The sequence below is a fragment of the Triticum urartu genome, chromosome 3A, assembly GCF_056163025.1.
Source record: "Triticum urartu cultivar PI428250 chromosome 3A, HENAU_Tu73, whole genome shotgun sequence".
Lineage (NCBI taxonomy): Eukaryota > Viridiplantae > Streptophyta > Magnoliopsida > Poales > Poaceae > Triticum > Triticum urartu.
Genome location: NC_141875.1, coordinates 41,764,740 through 41,781,894, shown reverse-complemented (window position 1 = coordinate 41,781,894; position 17,155 = coordinate 41,764,740). Strand labels below are relative to the sequence as shown.

At 42.1% G+C, this 17,155-nt stretch overlaps 1 protein-coding gene and 1 pseudogene across 1 annotated transcript; one reads left to right on the top strand and one right to left on the bottom strand.

Annotated features, from left to right (window-relative positions):
* The first annotated feature begins 169 nt into the window (after nucleotides 1–169).
* On the top strand, nucleotides 170–6,012 carry LOC125547837 (uncharacterized). The gene is made up of 16 exons (XM_087516571.1): nucleotides 170–336; nucleotides 455–578; nucleotides 687–827; nucleotides 918–1,045; nucleotides 1,157–1,432; nucleotides 1,536–1,675; nucleotides 2,974–3,044; nucleotides 3,364–3,441; nucleotides 3,514–3,582; nucleotides 3,661–3,720; nucleotides 3,831–3,950; nucleotides 4,037–4,164; nucleotides 4,252–4,527; nucleotides 4,652–4,782; nucleotides 5,318–5,353; nucleotides 5,442–6,012. The coding sequence occupies exons 2-16, from the start codon at nucleotides 512–514 to the stop codon at nucleotides 5,548–5,550; spliced, it is 1,830 nt and encodes a 609-aa protein (XP_087372697.1). The 5' UTR covers nucleotides 170–336; nucleotides 455–511; the 3' UTR covers nucleotides 5,551–6,012.
* A 4,100-nt stretch (nucleotides 6,013–10,112) lies between these two features.
* On the bottom strand, nucleotides 10,113–12,853 carry LOC125546591 (WAT1-related protein At5g64700-like; annotated as a pseudogene).
* Nucleotides 12,854–17,155: the final 4,302 nt, after the last annotated feature.

The following is a 17,155-nucleotide window of genomic DNA, read 5'->3' as shown; positions in this document are numbered from 1 at the left end:
GCCATGTGCCTCTTGTGGTATGTCAGAGCCCAAGAAATCTGCTGTAGACTCACATGAAACTGCTAACTCCAGAAGGCCGGCCTTTGCCCAAACAGTTTGTGCAAGTTTGCATCCACGGTGAAAATTGATCAGCGTCCCCGTCCCGTCCCGTCCTGTTCCATCTTTTCCTGCCCTTCTCCCGAGCCGTGACATACCAACCCGACCCGACCCACCGCCGCCTGCCCTGCCCTAGGGTTGATCCTCCACTCCCCACCCCCACGCGCGCCGCCATCGCCATCGCCGTTCCTCCCTGCTGTCTCCACCCGGCTGCGATTTCTGGGGCTTTTGATCTTTGCGGTACGAGCTTTTTTCATCCAGTGATTAGCTGAACCCCCACCCTCCCCTCTTTTGTCGCGATCGTTTGATTTCCTCCCTTGTGGCTGAACGATTTGCTGAACCCCAATGGCGTTCGCAGTTTATCATATTCTAGATCCGCGTTTGCTAGAGCCTATTTCCACTCCAGGCTGACAATATGAAGCGAGAAGGCGTTTGCACGAGAAGCCAGACCAAGATACAAAAAGTCTGGACAGCTTGGCGAGGTGAGCCACTAGTTGTCTGGTTTCAGTCTCGCTGCTTGTTCCTTCTTCTGCAACTTACGATCAGAATTGTGTTGTATGATATGAACATGATGATGCTTCCCTAACTAGGAAATTCGCGTCCGGACAAGCCTTTCGAAGAGGAATTTGGCAGCTCAAGTGATTCTGGTCAAGGTGTCTGGATGGAACTCAGTGAAGAAATCGCCTCAAACTTAGCGGGCACTGTTGTATCGCTTGCTTCATTTGCTGATGGTGATTATAGACACTAGCTTTGCAAAATTTTATCTATGTCTATTTGTTAGTACTTCATGATTGAGAATTTGGAAATACCATATTGTGCAGAAAAGACCGTGTTTTTTGCATGCACGGGCATAATTATCGTAAACAAGCCTACTTTTACAAGTTGTCTGACTTCATTAAGTTTGGTTAGATCTGTTGATGATGACACCAAGATCCTTCACGATATGACGGTTGGTACTCCCAACTTTCTTTTTGTACACTATTGCTTGCTTATTTAATATCATGTTAAAATAATTCTGCTAACCAGGCTATATACTTGTTGCCTTGCTTTATTGATGCAGATTGAAGTGCGCCTTCCAGATAACACACTTGAACTGGGATGGTTGGAATTCTATGATTTGAAATACAATGTTGCGGTTATCAATATCGCTTGCTGCCATTCTCTTCAAGTAACATGTCTAGATCATCAGCGGCAATTTGAGTCTCACAGTAAAGTAGTTGCCGTAGGGCGTTGCTTCAACTCAGGAAAATTAATGGCCACAGCTGGGATGTTGACTGACAATCCAAAAGGAGCTTACCGGGAGGAGCTTGCCATCTCCACATGTGAAATTACTATGGTGCGGTGTTAATTTCTCACTTTCTATACATAGCAAAAAAAAAACTGTCTCAGCATCCCTACATCTTTGTGCTTGGCTCACTGTCACTTTATTCTTTTCCTAGACTGGAGTTGGAGGGCCCCTTGTTGATTTTAATGGGGACTTCATTGGGATGAACTTTTATGCTGAGAAAGAAACTCCATTCCTACCAAGGATTAAAATTCTTGAACTCCTGTCGCAGTTCAGGAAAACAATTCAGTGGTTGTATGTCCTCCATACTTACTCTGATTGCTTTTCTACTCTTGTCCTCCATACTGTCTTATTAGCTTTTTTGCACATGGGTCACACATGCTTAGGAAGATAAATAAGGGTGGAAAGCTTAATCAAGAGTGCACTTAATACAATAGTGGCTTCTTATGACATCATACTGCAGCTAACAACACATTACATAAATCTCTTGCGTTGTTGGAAAATTTGTTAACAAAAATTGTCTTAACAATTCATGCATTCTAAAAGAATGTGCAGGATTTTTGTATAGAATATGAAATCAGATTGTTTGAATTACTGCATGTGTTGTACAAGGCTAAGAACAGTTAAAGCATGATCACAAGTTGGTATGTAGTGAGGAGTCTAACATGCTCGATTACTGTAATATTGAGCGAATGAGAACTATTTAGCACAGAAACTAGTGCCATGCACTTAACGCCTGGCCTGATTTGCAAATAAACTTGATTGAGCACATTCTATTCTCGATAACGGCATACAACTAGTCTAACTGAAACATTTCCTGGATGACTATAGCCTATCTGTTCTGCTTCATGCGAATTTGTTATTCAACCTGGAATTTCCAGTAGGCTGACCACACATCAGTAGACATACAAAATGAATGAACTAAGTACATAAGAATAATTCCGCTCATCAATAGCCGAGGTTTGATGGTACCACCAATCATGCTGAATGTCAAACAGTTTCTGAAATGCGTTGTTTTGATTTTTTTTTTGTAATACTTGCATCTGGTAGATGATCTGCATTTGACAACATCTCCCTTGATAACAAATTAGTTGTTTGTGACATCTGGGGCTGGATAAGCTGCAGTGTGACCTTGACAATCCATACCACCTGTCTTGTTATGATGTCTTGCAGTTGCCCTGTACACAATTGGGACTCGGGTGTCCATGTTTAAGCTATTAATACTTGTTTAAATGATAAGGTAGTGAAGGTTCCCTGGTAGGTTTGGTATAATATTATCTCCATTTTATTGTTTTTTGTTGTCACTCAACACAACACGCATGGGAAAAGCTTTCCACCATCTTATGCTATTTATATTTAATAAATATTTTCGTCTATACAATAATCTAACACAATAAATATTTAGGTTTTAGGGTTTTCCCCATTGTATTGTTGTTTAGTGCAATCTGACCCCAATCAACAATTTTCCTGATTTGCCCCTTTTAAACATTGAAATTTGTATTATTGTTTGGTATCCATGCATACATATCATCCATATTTTACTTTTGTGGATTTCTCTATTACTCCGATCAGCTTATCGCATTCTGCTGCAGTGCTACAAATAAGAAAGGACCTGGTAGTAAACTTGAAAGATTTCCCAGACCTTATAAGCCTGATTCAGAAGGTGAGAAAAGCACCTTAAGATTGCTAAACTGTGCACAATCATCACAGTACCAGGCAATTCCTCGCCAAAGTCACCACCAATGTTAATTTTCAACAATCATTTGTAGAATCTGGGTACATACTTAGTGTGTTTTTTTTAGAACCACATACTTAGTTTTATGGTTGCACCTATTATCATGCTAACATATTTGATATGCTAATTAATTAGTTCATTCTAAGTACTTCAGTGTAGTATATGAATATGAGAATATACTCCTTCATACTGCTTTTCAGTGTTCTAAATTCTGCTTATTTCCCTTCTCCAATCTTCTCCATTTTAGACAGCTCAAGGAAGGGAGAGAAACTTAAGGATCAGAAACCTTCCATATGTACTCTCTGTGATCCAGAATGTCAACCAGGTTGGATCACTTCTAATGTTGATTATTGATCATTGTTCACAGTCATTAATTGTTTCACCCCTGTGGCACCAGGACTCATGGATAGATTATTATTAGAGCGGAAGTCTTTATGTTCTGGGCGGCCGGGTTATCCTTATTTTGGTGAGTCATTGCTTGCAGTTTTCCTGACCATCATTATACATGGGGTCATCAATCACTTAACTATGTTGCAAAATTTAGGCGTTGCTACAAAAAAGGAGCTGAGGTCCAATGGTTATCCCCTCCCAGTTTGGCAGAATGGTGAGTTCATTCGTGTCCTTTTGATATTTACTCTTTTCTGTTGGAATGTCTGTCATCTGACTGGTCTCTCCAGCTCCCCTCCACTACTGAATCTTTATTGCTTTTGCCAGTGGGCATGCGTTTGCTTAACAATTTTGAAGAGAAATTTAGTGAAGATATCTGGAGTAAACTCGAAAGAAACGTTGCTTCAAATATGTCTCAAAGTGTTGTTGCATTGGCTTCGTTCAGTGGTAATTATATTCATTATAAGCTCGTTTACTTTCAATATTCTTTTTCCAATTTCTTCACTAAATTATCAGAGTCATTACTCTTGTAGGAAAAACAAGGTGTTTTGCTTGCACTGGCGTATTCATAGACTGCAATGGGTCCACCACAAGAGTTCTGACCTCGGCAAGTTTGGTTAGAACTTCTGACGATGAAAACAAGGTTGCTGATAACCTTAAGGTTGTTACTCTGCTAATAATTGTTTAATTGCCCCTTCTACTTATTCATGATATCACTGGTTTAGTCTTACCATATCATTAATTGCAGATTGTAGTGTGCCTTCCAGATAATCGTCATACCAGAGGGACATTGCAACATTACAGTCTACACTATAACATTGCCGTAGTCCACATCAAGAATTTCTGTTGTACTCAGACAGCACAAATCGATAACCAGATGCTAATTAAACCTCAGAAGGAGGTAGTAGCTATAGGGCGCATCTACCAATCAGACAAATTAATGGCCATAAGTGGGATCGTGATTGACAAACCAAGTAAGCTTGGTTGCAAAGAGCTTAAGATTTCCACCTGTAAAATCACCAAGGTACGCTGTGTCTTTTCGTGTGGTGGAAATAAATAGTTGCGTCAGAATGAGTAATTAAATCCATCATCACATCTGTATGGCTTACAAATACTGTCTTTTCCTATTCATTACTTTTGTGTGCTAGGCTGGGATTGGAGGGCCTCTTATTGATTTTGATGGAAATTTTATTGGCATGAACTTCTATGGCTTGGAAGAGGCTCCATACATACCAGTGAATATAATTCAAAAAGTCTTGAAGAATTTTGATGCACAAGGGTATGCTCTCTATATTTATGTAATTTTTTGTACAGTATGCAGGTGTCTTGCGTGTGCATAATAATATGCAATCTTGAGGAAGTTTAGTAGCCTCGATAGGACATTTGTCACCATTTTGATCTTCTTGTACTGAGCACATTAATTAGAAGCTTGAATAGAACTGTTGTGCATATGAGAAATAACATATGACACTGGTGCGATAAAGACCGTCCTGTGGTTGTGGCCGACAGCTGAGCATGCCTGATTGTACGTACATTTGTGATTATGGAAGTATTGTATCGTATCTCTCATTGCATCACTCTAACCTGGAACTATAATGGTAAATATGGGTTGGTTTTGGTTGTTATTTTTCAGGTTACTTTTAATTTGGAACTCATGCTAGTTCTTAAATCCCAACTTGCTTTTGCGGTTGAGCCATTTCGCCTCTTATTGTTCAGACATATGAAGTAGTGAACTGATGTTACGTGGTTTTGATCTTGTCCTCACACGCGTGTGTTTGTTCTTGTACGTAAAACTATTTTTGGCCTGTTTGCAGGACTGTTGCTAGAGACGATGATGATAGCCCAAACAGGTATTGTTTATTTACTACGCGTTCATTAACACTGCTTGCTAGAGATGTATATTATTTTAGCAGCTTATTTATGTGTTACTCTGGACAGATGGCCCGTGCCTAAGCCATTTTGGTGCTATCCCAAATGGCACGAGCTTGAGGAAGGAATAGATGTGGAAGAAGAAATTATATATCAGCGGCAGCAACAACAATTCTAACCTGATGAAGTGCATCTCGATGCATGTGCGCCTATCTTGTCCTCAAGCTGCTGATCCAGTTAAAGCACAAGCTGATCATGTCTAGCAAGTATGAAGTGTTTGTAACTTCCCTAATCTGAACCCTGAAATTCTACTAGCTTAAGAACGTACCATCTTGATGTGATGGACCTGTACTAAGGCTAAAGCAGGGCCGTTAAGAGACGGGTTGGGGAGATTGTCGTATTTTTCGGCACTGTAAGTTTGTTTGCAGCTACGGTTGTCATTTTAAGGCACAGTGATGAACAGTTGTCCTAAGAAACATCGGTACAAGTCTGGCCCCAACGACTAGGTTGGTGACCTGCATCTCTTGGCAATCAGATTCTTTGGAGGGCAAGTTGAGTAGCAGCAGAAGGTAGCTCCATTCTGCTGTGCTCAACATGGGTCCAAAAAGGTTTCATCAGCATCGAAGTCCTTAATTTTCTGCTCAGGATGAACAGTAAATCCAAAAGAAATCATAATTTCTGAATTTATCTTGGCAAACTTTGATAAATGTTGTGTGCTTGACAGATTTTAGCAGAAATGATATTCGTGGAGGTCATGGCAAAAAAAAGCAATATGAGCACTCCTAAATGCTTTCTAAAATAGCATTTCTGGAGCATCTGAGTTTTTTCCAAATGTCATTTTCTGACAAATTTTGGCAAACACACAAAGCGTTTGTCAAAGTTTGCCACAAAGCATTGCAGATTTTTCTTTTACTGTTCATCAAGAGCCATTGAGTTCGCCAAGCACGCCATCTCCAACGGCACGAAAGCCGACCATGTACATGCCTTGAAGATCCACCGATCAGAAGCAGAGCTTCAGCGGTGCTCATGCTAACTCCTTTGTGTTGCATGCAGAGTGAAATCCAGCGCTCGTCACGCCTTAAGCTGCTGATTCTTATTGTTGCTACTGATCTGCTGCTTGAGGTAGAACTCCAGCAGCTCCTCCTCCGTCGACTAAGGGATGTTCGCTTGCAGAATGCAGAGAGATGTCTACAAACATGCATGTCTGGAAATCTGGATGTATTCATGAACAGTTTTAGGGCAGCGAAGGTCGTCCAACCGCAGGCATCAAATGTCCGCCCCTGCTTCGGCCTCCTCCATTTGACATGCATACCAAGATCAATAACAATTTAAACATACTTTTAATAGTTGTAAGCATATGCAATCACAATAAAAAAGCATCGGATGTTCAATAAGTTTTTACATTCAGGCAATCCCCAAAGTTGCCTATCCAGCTGTCCATGCCAAAGACCTTCTTCGCCTCTTAGTCCGGCCATCTATATAAAAGACCTCACTCTTTGGTTGACTTGATCTCCTCCATATGCCCGAAGCGCTTCAACACTACTACAGATCCGAATAGCACTAACCTCTCATCACTGACCATCCCATGACCACACGATACGGCAGTAAAGAGCATTAGCACTAACTGGCCACTCCCGAGGCATCAGTGAAAATGTTTATTTGGCTCTGCTAAATGCATATCACAGATGGGTACAAAAATGGTCGATCTGTGATAACGTGCTCCGCTGACCAAAATGAATCAAACGTTTTCACTAACTGTCTTCTATATTTGACTTGTATGTGTAGCCTATTCAAATTAGACCCTTCAGTTTTCCATCTGGTCAGTGTTGGTTTGTTCGCGGCCTATTAAAATTAGTCATACACTGCTGCCCCACAATCAAAACTCTCACTAACCGTCCCTGATGCCACTCTCTTTTCACCGTTCCAGCAGCACCTCTCCCCCTTCCTTCACAGTTTCTATCCACCCGCATTCCTTCCTCTTGTAACTCCCCTCTGTTCCGGCGCCGTCGCTCGGAGAGAATCTGATGCCACGGCCGACATCGTGCGTCGCAAAGAAGTGGATCGACAATCTAGTGCCACCGCACCTTTACTCCTTCATGAACACCGTCGTTTTGTCCCATCGGCTGTGGCAACGTGTGGACTCTGTCTGATCCAAAAGTTGCATTCCGCCCAGCCGTCAGACGCCGGGTCTACCATGCATGTGTGCGCGGTCATAGACCCGACATGTGCTTCCTCATTCTTCAGCCGCGGTGGGGCCACGATGGTGAGCTCTATTCCTTTCTATTATTGTTCAAATTTGAGAGCTCTATCCCTTTCTATTAGTGTTCAAATTTGGAGTTTGCTAAGCATCTTGTGGATGAGTCATTGTTATTGCGGTATAAATTTGTACATTATTTTACCATGCATATTAGAATAGAATTTCGTGCATTAACGCTAGATTGAGAACCTTAAGGCCTGACCATGAATGTTTTATTCATATCATCAATGATGAAAAAACTGAAAATGTATGTCCTAGTAATTTTGTCCACATGCTTTTATACATAACTTAAACAACCAAAAGAACTATCAAGCGCTTCTTTATCATGTTGAGGAAGTCTTGCTTAGAAATTTGTAATGATCATCTCTTTGGAAAACTCATTATTGCGGCATTTGAGTATTGGTGATTTAAGTCTTCCCTAAGCCTAAGTCATACGTTCTTCGGAATGTGGCAAAAAATTATAAATACAATTCCTATCCTCGCGTACTTGCTAAAAATAATAATGTTTTGAGCTAAATTCGAAATGGCGTTCAATCAATTCCATTTCATAAGGATCATCCAGGAGACTAAAGAATTTCAATGCTTTGCCCTCCAAAGATAGAGGGAACAACTTCTTCATATCTCCATCTTCTCATGAACCTGAAAGTCTAGAGATATCACTTTTTCTTTTTAAAGTTTGAGTAAATGATTGGATGAACGGTTTCATATCCTACATAATGGTTAGTTCTCATATGCTCAAGTAAGCCAATTGGTATTTGATAAACTTTTGAGAAGACGGTTCCATGCTAACCATGGTAGTGGTATAGGAGACCCCTCCTAGCAAGTTAGTGACAACAGGATTTTCCTTCTAGCGCATGGTGGACTGCTCACAACCGACAAACTTTGCTACTACGCAAATTTGTCTGATATGTGGCTCGGCTGCCGAGTCTGTTGTCCATCTCTTTATAGCCTGCAACTTTGCTACTACGCAAATTTGTAGGAATGGCATCCTCCTCGGGCTTCCAAGAGATTCAGCCAGCCCCCAGAACCGCTCCAGTTCCGGACAAGTATGCAGATTGGTGGTCGATCGACATGAAGGACGCACCGAAATTAGACAGGAGGCTCGATGTGGTCAGGTTTTACAGTGCCTGACAAATATGGAACAAACAGAATGATAGGATTTTTAGGAATGAATATAGGACAGTGGCAACAATGTACGCTCTATATGATCAGGGAACTTATGAGGGAGAGAGCAATGGCCTTTCACAGAGTTGTTCAAGATGATGGGCGTTGTTCCTCTGTTAGATAGCACATAACCCTAGGCAAGGCCTAGTGTATCTGTAGTCTGATTATGTACAACTTCTCACTCCTCCTAATAGAAATGACAGAGCTCACAACACTTATTTGAAGAAAGAAAACATGGGCATGTGTGGCTATTGTTTACTTTATTTATTTCTAGTGCGATTACAACTCTAGAAGGTATATACAGTTGTGTATGTGTATGTACAGGGGCATGGAGTATGTGAGCTCGAGCTCACATGCACCATTTGCTACAGTAAAATTGAAACTTTTTTGCAACAAACATTGATGTGTGTTTCACATGCGGGCCAATTTTGGTGATGGAATGACATTTGTGGAGGTCTCGACAAAAATGCAAAATCATGATAAAGAAACTGTTTTGGAAGCACTTTGGAGCATCGATTTTGTTGTTTTGCCATGACCTGCATGAATGCCATTTTATCACGAAAGTTTGCACGCATGCGAAAAACACAACAATGTTTGTTGGCCAAAAACTTCAGTTTTTTTCTTTTTTAAAAAAATATATTTTTAAAATTATACTGTAGCAAGGGTGCATGTGAGCTCGAGCTCACGAGAGCACTTTCGTACATATAGCAGCAATTAGCATCTGAGTAGGTCCGGTGATTCTTATTTTCTTTTTTTGAGTAGGTTCGGTGACTGACTAATCCCTTCTTTATTCTACTAGTACAAGAGTACACATGGACTGGCTAATTATAACAAGCATTATTAGACCATCAATAACAAAGAAGGGGTCTTGTATAAAAGAAGGATTTTGATAGCAGCAAATGTTTGCTGGAGGGCATGGCAAATCAAACGGGTTTTATGGCAATTTATATTGTCTGAGGATTGTAACTTTCTTTAGCATTCTTTTCTTATCATAGGATTTGTCGTGCTTGGTGAAGATTTGCCATCCTCGTGGCAATATGAATTGCCATGAAAAACATTCAATTTGCCGTGCACTAGCCACGTCAGCACAATACTATTTTAGAAAGAGAAAAGAAAAATCCTCATGTAGTAGTGTTTGTCAAGGACAATTTCAAGTTTTTTTTAACATCTGCGAGCATCAAGATTTGAACCCTGATGGACTGGGGATACCACAGTCCCTCTAACCATCCAACCACAGGTTGATTCACTGACAATTTCAAGTTAGGACTAATAGTTCAGTTAATTCCGTATGGACTGCTCTGGCTTGCTAGGCCAAACCGCTAGGCAATGCCATCATCGGCGTGTCCACGCTGCAGCTTTTGCTCGCCGTTGCCCGCCTTGGCGGCAGCGAGCTCCTTGCCTTTGCCCCAGAGGAACGCGTAGAGCCCCATGACGACAAGGCCCGCCCCGAGAACACCGCCGAGGTAGAGGTCGGTGCCGAGCATGCCGGCGTCAACCGCAGTCGTGGCAATGAGCGACAGAAAGTTGAACATCGGAGGGTACACGGGGCCGCGGCGCGCCACCGCCCACGACACGAGCACGAACGTGACGCCGGTGTTGAAGACCCCGGAGTACACCACCGTGGCCAGGCGCAGGTCCCACCCCATCCTCCACTCCGCCGCCCAGCCCTCGCGGGGTGCTAGGACGGCCGCCGCCGCGGCAGCCGCGGCTGACTGCAGACTGCCCGCCGCGCACGTGAGCGCGGTGGACCAGTATCGGGAAGGGAACACCTTGGCAACCCTAGCCTGCACCACGAACCATAGTGCATAGCTCACGCAGCTCCCACACATGAACAGCGTGCCGATGACCATGTCGCGGCCACCTTGGATCACCGACGCTGGTGCCGGTGCGCTGGCGTGGGCGTGGGCATTGGACGGTCGGAGGTGCGGCAGCGGGAGATGAGGGCCCTTGCATAGGCTGACCACCATGGTGCCGGCGACACCAACAGCCGTGCCGACCAGCTTCATCCTGCCGGGCCAGGTGCCGAGGGAGATGCGCTCGGCCTGGAGCACGACAGCGATGAGGAAGGTGACAACGGGAATAAGGTTGAAGAAGTTGACGGTATAGGCGGCGCTGGTGGCCCGTAGGGCGCAGTAGTACAACCCCGTCACCAGCAAAACTCTGCATCATACACGCATAATTCAAAATTTATTGGATGCAAGACTTTTTTTAAAGGAGGATGACCCCCGGCCTGTGCATCAATCGATGCATGCAGCTATATTATTAAATAAAAACGTAACATAGTCTTAAGGTCCAAAACTGTACTGAATACATATTAAATAACTGAGAATCCAACACAATAGCCTGACGTAATTTCGATGTCTGTTATTTTTGTGCCACTTTCTCACACATGCATGCAAATAAGAGAGTAGACATGTAAACATAACATATATTACGAAAAAATGGTTTTGAAAACTTCCAAAAACTCTTATTTCACCAACCGTCAAACCGATTAACCACACGTTTTCACTGATGGCTGCTACACTGACGAGATTTCCAAACTTAGTCCGATGTTGACATGTTTCATAATTTTTCATTGCCAATTGCAAAATTATAGCCATTTAGTTGTCAGGTTACACGCATGTACAACCATTTGGCTGCGATGGAGGTGATAGTAACTTAATTAGTTACAACAAAAAGAAAATAACTTGGTTATATATTAGGTTACATAACGCTACTCTCGATCAATTGTAGGACTTCCATGATACTCTCTTAGTCTCATTTCAGTGCTAGATACATCCGTTTGAGCGACAATTAATATGGGATAGAGGAGTAGTAGTTTTACAGCCTCACCTCATCTTTTACCTATTTAGAGTAACATTTTAATACTCACCCTGGCCTTTCACAGCAATGCTACTATCCCTAATAAATATTTACCTGGCAATCATACATATTTAGCACAGTAATCATACATTGTTATCGTGGTAAAATTTAGATACTGATAAGCACATTACTTCAATATATACTGATAACCACATTACTATAATTTGACAAGTGGAAGGACAACAAAAATCTTCAAAACGTAACATAGACATTTACCATATTAGTAGCGTGGATTAGCCTAGCCTAATGCTGATAAGCTTTCCCTGTTTTTAACATCAAGGATAAAGAAAAAACATCAAGGATCGAGATTATGAACAGAGTTATAATTTCGTACAGATCAGAAATCACATCGCAATAAACTGAGGACATGAAGAAATGTAGAAGCATGCAAGCGCATTGCATTACAGGCTGCACTATACTATAGTTGGATGCGAACCCGAAAGTAGCGTTGATGAAGATCCAGCCCAGAACAACCATGTTCACTTTCTTCTATATTTCCCTGCAATCATCAACAACAGTGGCGCAATCATCAACGACAGTAGCTATATTAATGAAAGAAGAACAGATGATGCAAATGCAGAGAATCAAATGGAAAATTGCATGCATGTTAGGGAAATATGCTGTCCTTTCAAAAAAAAACAGTACTTAAAAGGAAAAAAACTCCTTCCAGAATCCAGACGTGGCTGCAGTTGTTGTCATGTGAATGATCAGATCATCGACCGAGCGTGCCTACAGCTGGCGGTTGCGACATGTCTAGCACTGTCATGTGCCCAAATGATCAGATCGATGAGCATACACCTGGCGGCTATAAGTACGGGCATGTGTATACCTATGCGTTCATGCTGTCCGTCAGTCAACCTAGCTAAGCAAAACAAATGACATTTCATGCATGCATTCATGAATGATGTACTCTACGTGTTTCGCCGAACACGGATACAATGGTTTAAAACTAACTGAAATTGCGCACCATGGCTCAATACCTCTCAAAGACAACGGCAAGGGGGGCGATGGTGGCAGCAGCGACGAGGTTGCGGTAGACGAGGAGGACCAGGGGTTGCATTCCGCCGTTGAGCGCCGCCTTGGACAACAGCATCGTCACCACCGTCAACACCTGCACCAGTACCATGCCCGCCGGCAGCGCCACCCGCTCTGCCTTCCTCCTCCTCGTCTCCTCCTTGCTGCCCTCTGCCGCTGCCATTCTCAAAGTGAGGGCCCGAGCTTTACTTCTTGGGACACACGAGCAACGCAATGCCAGAGAGTGAGATGATGGGGAGAGAGCTAGCTACTCCCTCCCTTTCAGTTTATAGGGCTCAAATCTAAATCTCATTAGCCAAGGCATTTTTTTGATTGAAGGATTGTATTTCGTACTTACAAAACTGTCCTAATTAAACTCATGTATTAATTTGGATTAATTATAGTGCATGCATGCTTGACCACTAAATGAGTAGGAACATTACATGCATTGGTGTGTTCCTTTTTAATTCTTGCATACAAATATTTAATGCACATTGGAAACTAAAAATGTGATGGAGATGAGCCCTTTAAATTAGAAAAACAAAAAAAATTTAAGATAAGCCTTATAAACCAAAAAGGAGGAAATACGTAGTGAGGTTGCAAAAACTTGCAATATGTAGGAAAACAAGGCAATAACATGATGGCTGGCTTGCGTTGTGTGTGGTTGGTATAATGGTTGATTCCCGCAAAAAAAAAAGGTGTGGTTAATTACATCGAATATTCACTATATTTCCATAAATGCATAATGCTCCAAAATTCGATCCAGATACCTAGGTACGTACCCCCTCCCTTGAAAAAACTAAATCAACCCAACTAAATACGAAATATTTTGCACAGACATGCTAACAATTCATAAAGTACAGCTGGGGCTGCTAATATTGATGCTATAATCAGGCCAGCCACTCTTTTTTTAATTGAAAGCACTTACATATCTTAATCAACCAGCATTCACACAATCATTTTAGCTACTTCCAATGCAAATAAGGGAACTTCGCCAATCAACACCCATGTTTCTTGGGGTGCTGAAATTACCATCTTCGTAATGTATACCTTACTTTGGTTGTCCTTGCCAGAAGTGAGCAAGGTAGGGCGCGCCGAGCTCAAGCTGCAGGACAACCTTGACATGTATAAAAAAAATGCTCTCACCGTAGGCGATCGAGGTTGCATCCTTTTGCGGGCATCGAGAAGTCGAAGGTGAGCCTTACAGGATGTCCTCAAAAAGATAATATTAGCCATCTTCAAGGTTGACCTGCAAACTGGACACCGCATCCGCCCATGTGTGTGTGTGTTTGTAGGGGGAGTCTGCGGACACGGATGCGGGAAGTAGCCATCCAAAGCTAACCACATACATTTCAAGCCTAGTTTCAATAAACTGGAGGATTTTCATACAAACCGGCCGAAATTCATTACATTTCGGAAAATTTTCATTAAGAAAAAAGGAGGACCGGACCTAAACCTAGCTCATAGTGGCGTCCATCGTCCAAGTCCTTGTTGTTCCCTTCGTGCAATTGTGTCCTCCATCTACTATCTCCATGAGTGACGCCAATAAGACCCGCGAAGTGAAGGTGCGGTCGCCGGTGAGAAAGAGTAGAACATGGGAGACGGACCGGCCCACTTGGGACACAATGCACTCCCGCCTCCAATGCCCTACTCATCCTCGTCGGAGTCTGCGACCTATCCGTGGTTGGTGGATGTGAGCCCCATGATGGAAGTGGAGGGGCCAGCACTCTCATCGTCCCGCTGACATGGCCAAACAGTGTTTGCAGCTGGTGGCGTTCTCATCCGCGATCGCCTGAGCAGCAAACGCGGCCTCCACGTCCGGCTGTGCCGCTTGTGTGTTGCGAGCGGCGGCTTGAGCGTGGGTGGCCTCGTAGAGTACCTACTGCTCGGCGACGAAGTTTGGGTTCGCTACGGCTATAGCTGCCACGGCTTCCACACTCGTGCGCTCGCTGTAGATCTGGCCCTCCGCCAGTCGGTGCTACTCGAGGAGGAAGATGTTGTAACGCTACTCCTCTCGTGCATGCCGGAACACTAACATAGGCGCCAGCACAAGCTCCTCCTCCACCATGTCTTCGAATGTTCACAATTAGGCTGGCCATATTGAGAGTAATAGCTATCAATTTACTTACTTTCCAAAAACTCTTTGGATTTTTTTTAATTATTCATAATTTCAAATAATGTTCATAAATTTATTCATATTTTTAAATAATGTTCATAGATTTACAAAAAAATTCACATTTCCAAAATTGTCCAAAACATCCAGATTGTTCAAAATTATTACAAAAATAACATTTTTTAATAATGTGCAAAATTTTCAAATCTGTTTATGTTTAAAAAAACGAAATTTACAAAACATATTCATCTTTCAAAATTTGCTCATGTTTTTCCAAAAAATACTTAAAAATTCAAATTTTGGTCACAGTTACAAAAAATGTCTGTGTTTTTAAACAAATATAATTTCCAAAATTATTCAAAATTTCAGAAATTTTTCATATTTTTTACAAATGTTATTTTCCCCAAAAAATCAGTCTTTCAAAAGTAGTTCATGAACATTTGTTGAATTGGCGTGAGTAGTTTTTGAATTTTCAGCAACATTTTTTGAATACTTGCACATTTTTTAATTGTGAATATTTTTTAGAATTCTTGAATAATTTCTGAATTCATGAAAAAAATGAACATTGTTTGAATTCAGGAAATTTTTTGAAATGTATGGGAACATTTTTTGAATTTAAAAAAATTGTATTGTATTCATGTATTGTTTAAATTATAAATCAGAGGGATCAAAGAAAAGAATTGATAAGAAAAACATACTGCACCAACTTGCTGGGACAGGCCCATCTCGCGCAAAGGGAGCGAGCGACGCGAGTGGTACCGCTCGCTCTGAGCATACACAGCAGCGCCCGTATTCTGTGGGTTAACCCATGAGGCAACAAGTGCAAGAAGTAATGATTCTCAAATCAAAAGTGCAAGGAGTAATACACTTATAAGACATTTTTGGTCATTCTTAAATTTGAATAAAAATCATCACAATTAGTAAGTTCTTCCATGAGCATCCATGCAGTAGCTATCCACTTGTCCATACACAACATATACATCCATTCCCCGTAAAAAAAGGATATATATCCATTTATTTGTACTTGAATTAAAACATTAATGAAACATTTAATTCGTGCTTATAATTAGCTAGACAGACACACCAATGTATTTACGGGTCTATATAAACACACACAAATCACAAATAACAACACAGGGAAAAGAAGAACTGTACGTACGCCACGTGTAGTTAGCCTCCTGCTGTACTATACATATGGCGATGCTGAAGAAGAACACGAGCGCCCTGTGCTGCTTCGTCGCCAGCCTTCTTCTCTCCTCATGCGACGCCCATAGAAAGGTTAATCACTTAATATTCTATTTAATTTGCACTGTCGCGGTTGAGACCAGACGATGAAGCATTTTTTTTCAGATTGGATATCTAATCTGTACTTTTTTTAAGCATTCATTTCTTTACACCCCGTATGCAGATGGATAAACCCTGTGCTTTTCCCCTGCCGGCTTCGTGCTACTCCAAACACTTCCCAAACTGCATCGACGAACGGTGCATGAAGTTTTGCGGCGGCGGCGACATGCCGCGATCCCTGGGGCCTTCTACAACGACGGGAACAACTGTTGTTGTCCCATTTAGGCTATGTTTGGTAGCAAAATATTAGAAAAACCGAAGTATTGAAAACCACAGTATTTTTGTCAATGGGTACAAGATACCACAGTTTTGATAATACCAAAGTATCTTGAAGTATTGAGATTATTATGACCTGTTTGGTTGTTGCCGCAAAACACAGTATTGTTGCCTAGCTGTTGCGTACAAACAGTCAGCTACCTAGCCGTTAGCAGGGGAAGGACATGCAGCTGGCCGGCCGTTTGAATACTATTCTGTTGAGTTTTTGTAGCTAGCTAGCTGGATATCCTAACCATCAGCATGCATAACAACCCAACGGGTGGCTTGTATATACAAAAAAGATCATCCATGGCACGGCATTTTCTGTGAATCACCTGATAGTGAAGCTACACATAGACGGAGCTGTTGACCGTTCTTCGTGACCTATCTTCATTATGTTTTGAATTTGAGGTACCATTTGAACGAGCAAGCCAAATGCAACCAAAGACCATAAAATGCTAAAGAGCTATTCAATCTCAGGCATGCACAACTCCGTAATCACATCGAGCGCATCATTGGCGTTGTGAAGAAGCGTTTCCCTGTATTGAAGTGTGCTTCACATTACCCAATTGAATCTCAACCTGATATTGTCATAGCATGTTGCGCACTTCATAACTTTATTCGCAATCACGAGGGGGATTCATCCTTTGGAGATAGCAAGAACCAAATAGATCTAGTGCCCTGGCCTATTCCATCACGGGTGGAGGAAGGGGCCAGCAGCCGGCGTGAAGATGTGGGAGGAGCCAATGAGGGAGGATGAAGGACACTCACCTT

Bases quoted from the DNA above. Each gene is read 5' to 3' on its own strand.
- LOC125547837 (XM_087516571.1), top strand. From the start codon at position 512: ATGAAGCGAGAAGGCGTTTGCACGAGAAGCCAGACCAAGATACAAAAA. The intron at 579-686 runs GTGAGCCACTAG...TTCCCTAACTAG, and splicing joins AGTCTGGACAGCTTGGCGAG to GAAATTCGCGTCCGGACAAG. The intron at 5,354-5,441 runs GTATTGTTTATT...TACTCTGGACAG, and splicing joins GATGATGATAGCCCAAACAG to ATGGCCCGTGCCTAAGCCAT.